This window comes from Pelophylax lessonae, assembly GCF_965119305.1.
Source record: "Pelophylax lessonae genome assembly, chromosome: 4".
In the NCBI taxonomy this organism is placed as follows: domain Eukaryota; kingdom Metazoa; phylum Chordata; class Amphibia; order Anura; family Ranidae; genus Pelophylax; species Pelophylax lessonae.
The window spans coordinates 498,840,859-498,855,735 of NC_138771.1; the positions used below are offsets into that span (position 1 = coordinate 498,840,859).

General features: G+C 41.2%; 1 protein-coding gene across 1 annotated transcript in view; it reads right to left on the bottom strand.

Annotated features, from left to right (window-relative positions):
- Window positions 1-2,351: 2,351 nt before the first annotated feature.
- The window catches only part of CCDC77 (coiled-coil domain containing 77), a 68,695-nt gene continuing 56,169 nt past the window's right edge, over window positions 2,352-14,877 (bottom strand). Inside the window, exons 8-11 of the mRNA XM_082256644.1 lie at window positions 11,113-11,359; window positions 9,272-9,397; window positions 8,627-8,779; window positions 2,352-2,555 (exon numbers count right to left, since the gene is read on the bottom strand). Coding sequence (XP_082112770.1) covers window positions 2,409-2,555; window positions 8,627-8,779; window positions 9,272-9,397; window positions 11,113-11,359 — 673 coding nt within the window. The 3' untranslated portion in view covers window positions 2,352-2,408. The remainder of the gene's footprint in view (window positions 2,556-8,626; window positions 8,780-9,271; window positions 9,398-11,112; window positions 11,360-14,877) is intronic.

Genomic DNA, 14,877 nt, shown 5'->3' on the forward strand with positions numbered 1-14,877 from the left:
AGAAGGCAAAACACAAACATTTTTGTCCATTGGTAAATTTAAAAAGTAAAAAAAAGAGGCATCTAAACCCTCAAAAGAATGAATAATCTGTATTAATGGGACAGCAATGAATAGGAGAGCTGCAGGCATTTTTAAAACCGGTACAGAACTAGAGAATTTAGCTTTACTGTGTTGCACAGAGTTGGTAACATTATGTAGAGCTGCAGGTTTGGTCTAAAGCTCTAAACCAGGGATCCTCAAACTACGGCCCTCCAGCTATTGTGGAACTACACATCCCATGAGGCATTGTAAAACTCTGACATTCACAGACATGACTAGGCATGATGGGAATTGTAGTTCCTGAACAACTGGAGGGCCATAGTTTGAAGACCCCTGTTCTAAACTAAAGTGAAGGATACTGAAGTGTCACATGACCATGTAGAACCTACATGACAGCAGTAGCTACACTCCTGCCAGTGCAGAAGTTGTAATTGTAATAGATCCTTTGTAAATCTTCAGCTTTGATTAAAATACTACCTGGTAATCCTGCCATGGAGGTCACTGTTCAAGCACTTCCTGTTATTGGGTGCCAACTGTCTACCAATAGTATTCCTGCGTTGACACTGTCTCATGCTTTCCTGGCAGAGACTACAAGCAGCAATGTGGACACACACATTGCAAAGGCACGATCCACTGTTGTCACCAGTTCTTTTGGCAGAAAGAAATGCTCATATAGAGCATTTTTGTACAGGTGTTTAGGAGATTTTTTTTCCTGCCTGAAAACTCCTCTCAAAAATGCAAACCAGAAAGGTTTTTGTTCTGCCTCTAAACACAGAGCTTAAAATATGTCTCTAAACGTCCTAATGTGCATGAAACACATAGGATAACATGGAACTGCTTCTACAGGCAAAATGCAAAACTCCGGTCAATACTGGAATGCATGTAGGCAGGAAGTGTCCAAAAGGATTGCTTAAAAAAAAAAAAAAAAAAAAAAAAAAAAAAAAAAAGGAAAAGTGAAAACCACATAATACACAGGGTTGATTTACTAAAACTGAAAAGTGCAAAATCTGGTACAGCTGTGCATGGTAACCAATCAGCTTCTAAATTCAGCTTGTTCAATTAAGCTTTGAGGCCATGTTCACATTGGTGCGACATGAAAGTCGCACGCCTTCAATGAACAGGATCCAAGTTTGATCTGACTTTGAGAGGAGTGTGACTTGTCCTTTGACCAAACAAAACAATTCCTTTGGCTATGGAATGGATGAAACCTCAAGCCAAACTTAACAACCAGGCCCTTTTGCTCTGGTGAGGATCTTGAGGGGGGGAACCCCACGCCAAAATTAAAAAAATAAATAAAACACAGACACAAGTTGGACCAGTTAGGGCAGCTCCCATAGGGTCATGCAATTTGTGCTCTCAATGTCGGAGCGCTTGTCGCACTTGGAAGCAAATTGGTTTCTATGCACTAGCTGCACTAGATTTTGCACTTTACAGTTTTATTAACTTAACTCCCATAGCACTTTAGCAGTGTTCAGATCTGCTTGAAGGACTTCACAGGCATCATTTTCCATAATTCCCAGCATCCTTTGCTGCTGTTTGAGGTTCTGGGCCTGAACTGCAGAGCTACAAGATTTTACAAATCCTTTTACAATACAATATATTGAATTTCCTGTTCATTGAGTGGTTGTAAACTCAGATGCTCTGTACAGGTCATTAGTAGGTCACAATATCAATATAACACAGCAGATGCCAAAACATACATTGATGAAATACCTTTCCCCCTCATTTCATCTGTGCAGGTAACATGACTACTCTGCTTCTCCTCTGCTCTGAATGGCACAGGTCATCTTCCCTGGGCCTTGCAAAACAGAGTAGAGAAAAAGCTGTCAATCATGTAGCTGGAACAGTCCTGTTGCCGGTGTTGCTGCCTGGGATGCGAGCAACTAGAACCTGAAAGAGACTGAACACAACCAAGAACAGGAGCATACACAGAGGCAGCAACATCGAAGAGGCTAGATCAGCCTGCAGATGGCCGTCAGAGTAAATCCAGAATTGAAAGTAACTTGCAGGAATAAGTGATATCTAGAATGAAACATTAGGAAAGTAGAGGGTACACATTGTTAAACAATTTTGTAAACACAGATTAGTTTTATAGAGCGTTTAGGTCTTCTTTAAATCTGTTCAGTGGGCTAGCCTGGAACCTAAAGACATACTGTATATCAGTACAAAGATAGGCTTAAATGTCATCTTGCCCATTAGGTGGCCCTCTGCATTTTCAGAATGATAGACAACCAAACAACTCATAAGTGGAAACTCTTCATCAAATAAGCCTCATTTGCACAAAGCACAGTCAACGCTATAAAACAGTGGCTTATTTGAACAGTCTTTCAGAAAATCCTCTTAAAACGTAGATTTTGGCAGATGACTATTTAGCCAATTCGAAGCTCATTCTCCAGGCCATAGATCTTCGCCTTCAAGTTGCGCAGTTCTCCCTGGAGTTTGTGCGTACGCTTGTTTCCCTGGCGTACCGCACCAAGGATGGCCAGATCCTGGTCAGGTCCAATGTTCAGCGTGACCTGCAGATATTTGGAAATTGCAGGATGAAGAAGCAAATGTTACCAAATGTTACAGTTCTAAAAACCCAATAAAGTTTACAACGCCCAAAAGATTTTTCTATCAATCACAAACTGGCTGAAGAAAAAAACCAAGAGAAAAATTAAAGTTGCCATAGTTAATCTATCTGGCTGGGTGTCATGCTGTTTCTCTGGCTCAGCAGAAAATAAACTTTTAACATTTAAGATGAGAATGTTGGTCTAGTTAGGTTGAAGCTGCCATTAGTGACTAGTTTGTAAATGAGACCACATTGTTATAGAAACTTTAACTGCTACCCCTGGGTTGACATCATATGATGGCAGGGACTTGAAAAGGCAATATCGGAAGGATGCCTACAGCTACAGGCATCATTCAGATCTAATTTTTTCAGCAGAAAATTCCCTGCAATGTAAAAGCCATCATAGCCGCTTGATTGCATTTACAGGCGGCAGGAACCCCCCTTTGATGACCCCCTCCGATGCTTCCCCAGTCTCTCCTGTGCGTCTATAGAGCTGGAGAATGAATCCGGTGGCAGTTTACTATAGAGCTGGCTGTGGAAATGGTACCCGGCCATCTCTAAGACCCTCGGAGGCCAGAAGCAACTTCATGACGTCTCCATTTGCCGACAGATGTAAAACACTAAATGGGTAAGTATCAGTGCTGCTCAATAAATCTATAAAGTGTGCTAGTGCTAATTATATGTGTACAAGTATTATTAAAATAGATATCTTCTTAAATCAATATCATACCATATGCGATATATAAAAAATGCTTAGTGATAAAAAAAAACTCATCATAAATATATAAATCCAAGCAAATATACAAAATTCATATAAATTATAAAGTGCTATATATTCATTAGTGTAAACATATAATTGAAATCGATATAAAAGTGTCCAGTGCTCAGTGACAATATTTAGCACTTTATAATAATTTATATGAATTTTGTATATTTGCTTGGATTTATATATTTATGATATGAGTTTTTTTTATCACTAAGCATTTTTTATCACTAAGCATTTTTTATATATCACATATGGTAGGATATTGATTTAAGAAGATATATATTTTAATAATACTTGTACGCAGCGCTGATACTTACCCATTTAGTTTATGTAAAAGGTTTTTCCTTTTTTCAGCAGCAGCTCACTTTAAATTGTTTACACCTATTTCCTAAGTGCAGGCACTTTTACATATAAGATGTAAAACACTGCCTTTTTTTTTGCTGGGAAGCCTGAGATAGGGCGGTGTTTTACATCTCTCCAGGACAGAGGAGAGATCTGGGGACCTATAGATCCCAGATGTCTCGGTCATGCCCTTTTCCTATTACAAGAATCGAACGCATACGTAGGTTGTGTTCGCTTATGTAATTGACATTAAAACCACACATGTATCACAGCGAGGTATCGCTGCAATTGTTAGAGCGAGAGAAATATTTCCAGCACTAGACCTCCTTTAACACTAAACTGGTAACCTGTAAAAAGTTTGACTGTGTAGCCTATGGAGATTTTTAAGTCCTGAAATTTGACACCATTCCACGTGTGTGCGCAATTTGACATGTTAGGTATCTATGTACTCAGTGTAACAATCTTTCACAACATACAAAAAAAAAAGTGGTAAATAGGGGTTTTTTTTTTTTTATTTCTAAAAGGGTTTTTTTTCCCCAAAAATATTGCATTTGAAAAATTGTTGCGCAAATACCGTGTGAAATATAAAATTGCAAGGACCGTCATTTTCTTTTCTAGGGTCTCTGCTAAAAAATATATATATAATATCTTTGGGGGTTCAGAGTAATTTTCTAGCAAAAACATGATAATTTTTACATGTAGGAGAGAAGAGTCAGAATGGACGTGGGTGGCAAGTAGTTAAACTATGTCACACATGTAAAAGAACAGTCCACAATGAAACCAACACCAAGTGTCAATTTTCCAGTGGTCAGTACCTGTGGCATTCCTGTGAAAGCAGACCCATAGAAACATAGAATGTGTCGGCAGATAAGAACCATTTGGCCCATCTAGTCTGCCCAATATATCTGAATCCTATGAATAATCCCTGGCCCTATCTTATATGAAGGATAGCCTTATGCCTATCCCATGCATGCTTAAACTCCTTCACTGTATTTGCAGCTACCACTTCTGCAGGAAGGTTATTCCATGCATCCACTACTCTCTCAGTAAAGTAATACTTCCTCATATTACTTTTAAACCTTTGCCCCTCTAATTTAAAACTGTGTCCTCTTGTGGTAGTTTTTCTTATTTTAAATATGCTCTCCTCCTTTACCGAGTTGATTCCCTTTATGTATTTAAAAGTTTCTATCATATCCCCTCTGTCTCTTCTTTCTTCCAAGCTATACATGTTAAGGTCCGTTAACCTTTCCTGGTAAGTTTTTTCCTGCAATCCATGTACTAGTTTAGTAGCTCTTCTCTGAACTCTCTCTAGAGTATCTATATCCTTCTGGAGATATGGCCTCCAGTACTGCGCACAATACTCCAAGTGAGGTCTCACCAGTGTTCTGTACAGCGGCATAAGCACTTCTCTCTTTCTACTGCTTATACCTCTCCCTATACATCCAAGCATTCTGCTGGCATTTCGTGCTGCTCTATTACATTGTCTTCCCACCTTTAAGTCTTCTGAAATAATTACTCCTAAATCCCTTTCCTCAGATACTGAGGTCAGGACTGTGTCAAATATTCTATATTCTGCCCTTGGGTTTTTACGCCCCAGGTGCATTATCTTGCACTTATCCACATTAAATTTCAGTTGCCAGAGTTCTGACCATTCTTCTAGTTTTCCTAAATCCTTTTCCATTTGGCGTTTCCCTCCAGGAACATCAACCCTGTTACATATCTTTGTGTCATCAGCAAAAAGACAAACCTTACCATCGAGGCCTTTTGCAATATCACTTATGAAGATATTAAACAAAATTGGTCCCAGTACAGATCCCTGAGGTACCCCACTGGTAACATGACCTTGTTCTGAATGTTCTCCATTGACTACAACCCTCTGTTGTCTGTCACTCAGCCACTGCCTAATCCACTCAACAATATGGGAGTCCATGCTCAATGACTGCAGTTTATTGATAAGTCTTCTATGTGGGACAGTGTCAAAAGCCTTACTAAAATCTAGATATGCTATGTCTACTGCACCTCCACCGTCTATTATTTTAGTCACCCAGTCAAAAAAATCTATAAGATTTGTTTGACATGATCTCCCTGAAGTCAACCCATGTTGTTTTTCATCTTGCAATCCGTGGGATTTAAGATGTTCCACAATCCTATCCTTTAATAGGGTTTCCATTAATTTGCCTACTATTGATGTCAGACTCACTGGTGTATAGTTGCTCGATTCCTCCCTACTACCTTTCTTGTGAATGGGCACGACATTTGCCAATTTCCAATCTTCCGAACCACTACAGAGTTACTTATTAGTCCAACCTGAAGACATTCTTTAACTATTACATCAGGTGCGCTCTGCAGGGTCATTAGGGACTTGACTTATTATTCAGGAGATTACAGCCCAGTACCTGTACAGCTTCACGTCAGCAAGGTCACCTGGTTATCTGTATCCTGGTGATTGGTGCTCACAGGATTCAGTGTTGATAACTTGCACATGGGGCTTGGGCACTGTTACTCTTGATTGGACTACAGGCCATAGCGACCAATCTGGATGAAGCCCTCCATTGTCCCAACAGGAGCCTTGGGAACAGGCCTGAAGAATAGGGCAAAAGCTCATGAATGGGAGGTATTCAGAGAGATGTGTAGGCACATCCAACACCTAGACGTTGGGGCTTAACCGAATTAGGAGGGGTTATGCCTGGACAGGGAATCCTGCCTTTCTATGAACAGTATCCATTCACCTGAAGATGGCCGCATAACCCATGTAGTCATGAATATATGATGTGTAATTAACGAAAAATCCATACCTGGAATTTAGATCTAATGTCTTAAAGTGATACTAAAGTCTGTTGTTTTTTTTTTTTTTTTGCTTAAAAATAAACATGTTTTGCACAGAGCAGCCCAGATCCTCCTTTTTTGGGGTCCCTCTTCAGCTCTCCTGGCCCCTCCCTCCTGACAAGTGCCCCCACAGCAAGCAGCTTGCTATGGGGGCATCCGAGCCAAGCTGCAGCTCCGTCTGTCCATTCAGAACTGTGCTAGGCCCCCGACCCCTCTCTTCCCTGTTTGGCTCACTGACAGTGACAGCAGCGGGAGCCAATGGTGCTCCGCTGCTGTCTCAGCCAATGAGGAGGATAATCCCAGGCAGCCGAGACTCTCAACTCTCATGCAACATTGCTGGATAGAGATGGGCTCAGGTAAGTATTGGGGGGGGCTGCAGCACACAGACAGTCTTTTACCTTAATGCATAAAATGCATGAAGATAAAAACACTTGACTTAACAATCACTTTAAGCTGTCCAAAAAAAAAAAAATTCCCTACAGTTTAAGTCACATACCTTTAATTAGGGATGGGCAAAGGGGTCGGCCCGAGCACAAGTTCGACAAACACCATGCAATACACTAAGCGCTCCATTCTGCGCTCCAATTGAGCGCCCCCCCTCCCCATCATACATGAGGGCGCCGGTAGCAACTACACCCCACTCCAGGTGGAAATGCCTTAAAAAATCCTCACAGTAACAGCACAGGTGCAGGCTCAATGTGCAAGCCATATAGAACAAAAAGTGTGTCTGGAAAGCCACATTCCAGTGCTTAATCATCAATGGCTATGATCAAGCATTGTTAGCAGTGTGAAACTCATCAGCTGGCTTTGATCCGTACCTCTGTATGCTGTGTTATTTTAAACTCTTTTCAGTAAATATTTGCATTGCAATGCGGCTGTCCAGACACTTTTTGTTCTATGAGGGGGTGGGTGATTTGGTGATTTTGGGGCAACCCAAAAGCACCTTGTCCCCATCCCCAGTGTGGGGGTCTGCAGGCTTATCGGAATATATGTTGAGGGCATGTAGCCTGGTATGGTTCGGGGGGGGGATCCTCCCCCTTTTCTTGACCTGCCAGGCTGCATGCCTGGATAAGGGTTTAGTATAGATTTGATTGGGGGGCGTTTTTTTGTGGCATGGGGTTTCCCTCCAAATTTATACCAGTCCCGATGGGTCTGGTTTGGACAGGGGGCGAACCCCCGCGCTGATTTATTTTCCTATTTTCAATAGCTGGGTGACTGCAATTGTAACCACATGTCATTTTAAATTGGATCTGACACTTTTACAAATGTCATTTTTGTGGCAGCATGTTTTATGCATGCTACAGATGCACTACTTTACAGGCACATTAAAGGGGACCCCTCAGGCACTATATTTAAAGGAATTTTTCATTGTTTTTGTTGCACTTTAAGCATAATTAAAATCAATAAAACAACTTTTATGGTCAATTACTTCTTGCATATAAGCCTTCAAAATGGGCACTCACTTTTGATTTTTCCCGTTCGGCTCCCATAGACTTTAATGGGGTTCACTGTTCAGGTTAGAAAATTTTCCCTGTTTGGAAGTTCTGCTGCAAACCAAACAGGGGGGTGTTCGGCCCATGTCTACTTGTAATGAAGTATGTACCAAACTGTGCAGGCAGCTTGATCCTGGATTTACTCTTCTGGAAGTTTAGAGACAGGAATAGGACAAGGTATCCCTGTGCAGAAGATTTCACTAGGATCCAACAGTCTGCACAAGGTGGGACATACTTCATCACAGGTGAGTGATGCAATTAAAGTTGTAGGGGTTTTTTTTTAAGCTAATTTTTTTCATAATTCTTGTTCTACAGATCAGATGACCACCTTTTTTCTCCTCGCTCTACATAGATCTGTGAGTGGGACCAAGACTCCTTTCCCAGGCTTAGCAAAGTGGAGATGTTAATCCAGGGATGTGACCCACCCTGCAGGGGTTGCTGCCTGTGACCTAGTCATCTGAGAGATCAAGCCCTAAAATAAGCCATAGGTAGAAACAGCTTACTTATTAGGAGGACCGGTGCCAATGCAGCAGACGCTAAATGAGCCCTCACTTCATTGCCACCTGCATGACTTGAAGAAACAGGCCTTTCCTATACCCTCATGCTCACCTTGAAAAGCTGCTTTTCCACGTCCCTCAGCCGTTGGCGGAGAAGTTTAATGTCCGTTTTGAATCCCTCCACCTCCATGTTGCGCCGTTTCTCCAGAGCTTCATAGCGCTGGGTCATAAGCTGAAGACGTTTGGCGACCTTGTCAGAACGTTCCTGAAATATAAAAGGAGATTAGCAATGAGCTTTTAAACGGTATTAAACTTCTGGGAGTTCCACTTTAAATAATACAAAGCCAATAATATAAGTTCTGCCAACTTATTTTACAACAGAAATAAAGGGGGCTGTGACAGGGAACGACAACTGGAATGTGAGGTATGAAAATTATATTTGCCTTTTACTTCTGGAATGTACAGAAGTCTTTTCTAAGAGCTCTGTTATGAGCTGGACCGATCACTTCAATGTCTTTCACTGGCTACATGTTTATGAAATGTTACCTGGTACATTCAATGCAATATTTATTAGTCCAGAACTTCCTATACAATGCACGTCATCCAGGAATAATTAATTAATAACCAAAGGTCAATTCATTGGAAGATCATCTGAGCTCTATGTGCTGAGTGGAGAAGACAATATCTATTGTTTACTGTACTGTGTGGTTTGGTCACACTAATATTTTCTATTGCAGATTGCCTATATAAATCATACCTTGAATATCTCTCGTCCAACGTCTCCTTCCTCCCGGATCTTTGCCAGCTCATCCTCCAGGGCCACACACTGCTCTCGGTACATGTCTGCCAGCCGGTGAGCCTGTGAGAGCTGTTCTGTGAGGCTCTACAAGTCACAAAAGAACAGGAAAGCTCTGGTGTTACAAGGCAAGGTGAATACAGTGTGGAAGGCATTATTAAAATGTCTAATTCCTACCAAATGTTCTTTTTAGCTTTGAAAAAAAAGTGGAGAAGATTTAAAACATCTTTCAGGTTTTTATGTATGTCTAACACCACTGGAGAGATTTTCCTTCACTTCCAGTGTCTTTACTGCCTATGCAAAACATTCCAGGGTAGCAGCCGTCACTAAAACAGTAAAGCGCAGACAGCAATAAAAACATTGCATAAATTCATCTTTCCACTCTAGTAAACTTTTTTTACCAGGCATTTTTTGCAGGGCTTCAAAGCAAACTACCCCATTGAAATTGAGAATAGAACTAAAAAATAAATAAAAAGGAGGGGGTAACCATTTGATGATGTGCCATGTGATCAGTACTGCTGTTGGTGTGAACAAGCCCTAAGGGACACCATGTGAAATTCAGGTACACTGGGTTATGCTGATTGGACACTGGGAAACAAAGCTGTAAGACAGTGTGGTATAAATGCTCCCCACTCCCATCATGCTCCAGTTTTACAGCAATAGTGTGAGAGGATCATAAGAACAGAGTGGAAGGATGTGTGACCCTTAAGTAATAGGTTTTAGGGCAAGTCAAAGTTCATAGTTTCATAATCGTGCATTAGGGGATACAGGGTGATGTCATTTAGGTACATAGGAATGTCCAAAAGCAGTCCAAGTGAGAGGTAGGCAGTAAAATCAAAATGCTAACAGGCCCACAAGTAACCACAGATTATCAGAGGGGGCTCAAAAGATCATAGAGGGTTGCCTGAATAAACTTCTAACCAAAGCTGGCAGCAGTGGAGGCCAGAACATTCACCTGATAAAACTTACGAATGTTGTAAACAGAAGGCCAGGTGGAAGCCTTGCAAATTTGAGAAACTGATGCAAATGCTGACAAGCTCAAGAGCACTAACTGATCTAGTAGAGCCCACCTTGATAACGAAGGGTGGAACTTTATATACTTAAAAGGGAAACTCCAGTCAAAAATAAAACTCATTCTCTTAATAGTATGTTAAATATCTTTATATTTGATATTCATTTTCTGGCTAGTTGCTTTCGTAGCTTAGAAAGTCTTATCTAAACTAGACAAACACCTTCTTCCTATTCTTCAGCGACAACGCAATCTCCCTATATCTGTATTTGCTAAGCTGTCTTTCACTTCCTGAAAAGGTTGTCAGCCTTAGACAGGAATGCCTAGACCTGCCCAGCCCCACCCCTCCACTTTCACAGAACATGATCTTCTCCTGTCTTTATAGCCTCATTTATGCGAGGGAGAGGAGAGCGGCGTAATATATGAAAGAAATAAAGGTACAAAAGTAACATTTCTGAAAGTTTAGAAGGATACAGATCGATTTTGATTGCTAATTACATGTAAGTTATGAGATTTAGGCTTCGTTTCCACTAGTGTGACTTTGGACACAGAAGGGCGCATAACAAGTCACAGCCCATTGATTTCAATGGCACCCGTTCCCATCTATGAGACTTTGAAAATCAGCGACTTTGAAAAGGTGCCTACACTACTATGATGCAACCTTGATTTAGAGTGTGTAAAGGTGGATCAAAGTCGCATCAAAAGTTGCATCAAAGTCTCACTCACAGTGTATCTTAATGCACGATTAAGGAAAAAGTTTAGAAATTCAATCTTCGTAGCACTATAGGATCACCTTGACTTCTTCACTCCGTGATGTCCGAGCTGCTTTCTCAGCCTGTGACAATCTAAAGATTGCCACCTCCTGCTCTCTCTCCCGATCTGGGTCACAGCTCAACGTCAGCTGCTCCCGGCAACGATCGAGTTCCTGCAGAAGTCTGTCCTTCTCTGCCATCCAGGACTTCTCGTTGGCGCGACCCTCAAACTTGAGCTGCAGGAAATCCCTGGTGCTCTCATAGAGGAGCTTCTGAGTCTTGTTCAGCCTACAGATAGCAGATTTTTTAAACCGTTTATAGCAGATTTTTTAAACCGTTTATTGCAAATATAACGCATACACAGGATTGTAAACCATGCAAATGTATACAGTCCTAATCAATTTTATTTACAGCATGGCAATAAACAGTCACAGGAATAATGACACCTTAAAAAACAACAAGCCTCCATCTCTTATCCCTCCCGATGAATTGGAAAACACTACAAAATATCTTATCACGACAACGGGACTGGCCCCTCAGGTACTTCGGGGGTCCATTACTATTACTGAATACTGCCTATATTAAAGAGCGAGTGTTAATTTACTCCAGGTATCTTAAATTTGACGTTTAAAAAGGTTACTAAACCCACAACAGTAAAACCAGTCTGCATATGCAGTAAGGAATGCCTGTTATACTCACTGTGGAACCTAAGGAGTTATTCCTGTGCATTGTGTAATAAGGCTGTTTGATCCAGTCTCTGATCATCTACTTCCACTAACTCAAATATATTTCCTGACATTTACAGAGCCAGGGGACAGGCTGCACATGCTCAGTTTGGTGTGTATTGCTAGAACCTTTTATTTTCCTTGGGAGGGGGCATGTGATCAGCACAGGGCCAACCAGCACTGTCCAGAGGGTCAGGGGTCTTGTATTCTCATAGGACAATTGTGGGAGAATGAAAAAGCTTTAACCAGACACTGATAAAAGTCACAAGACTGCTCTAACTGCTGATAAGAAAGGATATTTAGCAGATAATATGTAATAAAATAATTGCATTTCCATGTTCTGTGTACTGTGGGAGAGCAGATATCGTGAATGCAGGGTGCTGGGTTTAGTAACACTTTAAGTAAGCAGTTTCTATCATATACAGCGCAATCTTCTCATATAGGATTATTTGCTATCCATTGGGTAAACGTAGTGGTAAACTACAAATATTTAAGGGCCATTTATAAACAAAGCTTCCTTTAGAAAGATTTTAGTGTACCATGCCCATATTTCTTCATCCAGAATGCCAAGAAGGTATATCTCAGTGGTTCAGGGTATAGGGATAGATAAGGAGACTGTCACGGGAGACTGTCAAGGAGCTGTCAGGAAGCTATCAACCATCCAGGGTGCTGTGACTAATCAGAATGCGTTTCAGAGGCCAAACCACCTCCATCAGCCACCAGCAATGTTGTGAGTGCACATGCTTTGTATTTTTTTACCATTAAAAAAATACAAAGCTTATTCACTCACAGACATCGCTGGTGGCTGATGGAGGTGATCGCTTCCTGACAGCTCCTTGACAGATAGTCTCCCGTGACAGTTTGCTTGCTTGGAATCCAGCCCCGGTTTCACTGTGCTCCTGTCAGTGGCTCCGGAGTGGACTTGATTCAGAACTAATGACTTTTAATTTGAGCTTGTTTTAATGCTCAACACCAGCGATGTCTGAGTGCATAAGCTTTGTATTTTAACTTTTCTTAATAAAACTTGCTACACTGTTGGCGGCTTGGCGCCTCTCTACCCATCCCTTTTCTTTCTTGCAGTGCTTGGGTCCCCAGCTCACTCAGGAGGCAGCCTCTCCCCAGCCAGCTGTGTTAGCAATAGACTCATTAACTAGTATCGATACCTCTGGGATTGTATGACAGACAGACAGACATACAGAGACAGACATTTGCATTTTATACATAACTCTAAATAATTTAGGATGGTTTCTTCATTTGTATGTACATATATTATTTGGTTCAGATGCTGATGAATTAAAGTCAATATTAATCCCCCCATACACCGTTAAATTAAAATTGTATGAGATCTTTCCCCTGGATCTAGCAAGCATAGCACAGAGTGCTTCTCTATGAAGTCAGTAATAACCAACGCAGAGTTCAGCGGTCAGTAGTAACACAGGATGCCAAAGTCCAGTAAGTAACTAAATTCAGAGGTCATTTATACACTCTAGGGAGTTTTTTTTTTTTTTTTTTTATAGAAAACTTTCCTCTGAACTAGAGCTGCACGATTAAGCTTTAAAAAAAAAAATCGTGGTCTAGATTAAACCCCCCTCACGATCTTAATCCGGTATTTCCACGATTCATACAGTACAGAGCCATTCTCTGCTCACTCCCAGCTGTCAAAAAAAAAAGAGCCTCAAAGAGACATATGTATAAACATTGTATCGTTTAGGTTTTTTAGATGAAAGGGATGAACTTCAGTCTGTAAATGAGGTCAGTTTAACTACTTAAAGACTAAGTCTTTTTCGGACACTTGTTGCTTACAAGTTAAAATCTGTATTTTATGCTAAAAATCTACTTCGAACCCCCAAACATTATAATATATATATATAAAAAATAATATTATATATATTTAGCACAGACCCTGGAGAATAAAATGGCAGTAGTTACAATATTTTATGTCACACTGTATTTGTGCAGCGGTCTTTCAAACGCATTTTTTTTTTTTTTTGGAAAAAATTGGATTTTTGACTTGCATTAAAATCTATTTCTTTGACAGACACAGCTCTGCAGTATTCTGAACCATTGGGGTTATATTGCCCTACAGGAGTAGGACACTAGGCAGGAAAAAAAACTTGGCTACGCCTATGGGCAGTCCTAGGTGGTATACTTCCCCTCTCTGCTATATGTCTTAAGTGTTGTAACAAGCAGATTCAGAAGTAATACAAATCCATAGAGGGGTGGGTGCTGTGTCCGTCAATGAATTCAGAGAAATGGATTTTGCAGTAAGTCAAAAATCCCATTTTCTCTTTCATCCATTGATGGACACAGCTTTCCAGTATTCTGAATCATTGGGACGTCCCCAAGCAGTGCCAAACATGAGGGGTGGGACAACAAAAAAATCCCAAGTCTAAACACAATAGCCAACCAGGTAAACAGGAACTCAACAAAAAACCTAACCTGAATGATACACCCCCAAAGAGGGAACAGACCCTCTAAACTTTATAGCTAAAATAAGCATCCGCAGATGCCACCACATCCACTTTATAGAATTTTGTAAAAGTGTGCACTGGCGACCAGGTGGCTGCCTTGCAAACCTGCGTTACTGACGCCTGATGACGGAAGGCCAAGGAAGCACTAAGCGCGCGAGTAGAATGATCCGTTACAGGGAAAGAAGGAAGCTGACCCCTGACCGAATAGGCCTGAGTCACCGTCCATCTAATCCATCTGGAATGGTCACAGAAAAAGGGGACAGCCCTTTCCTTGGCCCGTTAGTGATCACAAACAGTGAGTCTGACCTTCCAAAAGGTTGCCAAATACACCCAAATTGCCCAAACCACATTCAAAGCAAACGCCTTAGGTGGCTTGGGCCTGGGACACCGGGAAGTCAACAAAATGTCTTCATTCAAATGGAAATTAGAGACTACTTTAGGAAGGAACGACTGATATGGGCGAAGAACCACCTTATCTTTGTGAACCACCATGTAGGGGGGTACGACAGGATAACGCAGCCAGTTCAGACACCCTCCGAGCAGAGGTCATAGCCACCTAACAGGCTACCTTTTGAGACAGCATAAGCAGGGGAATCTCCCGAATATTCTC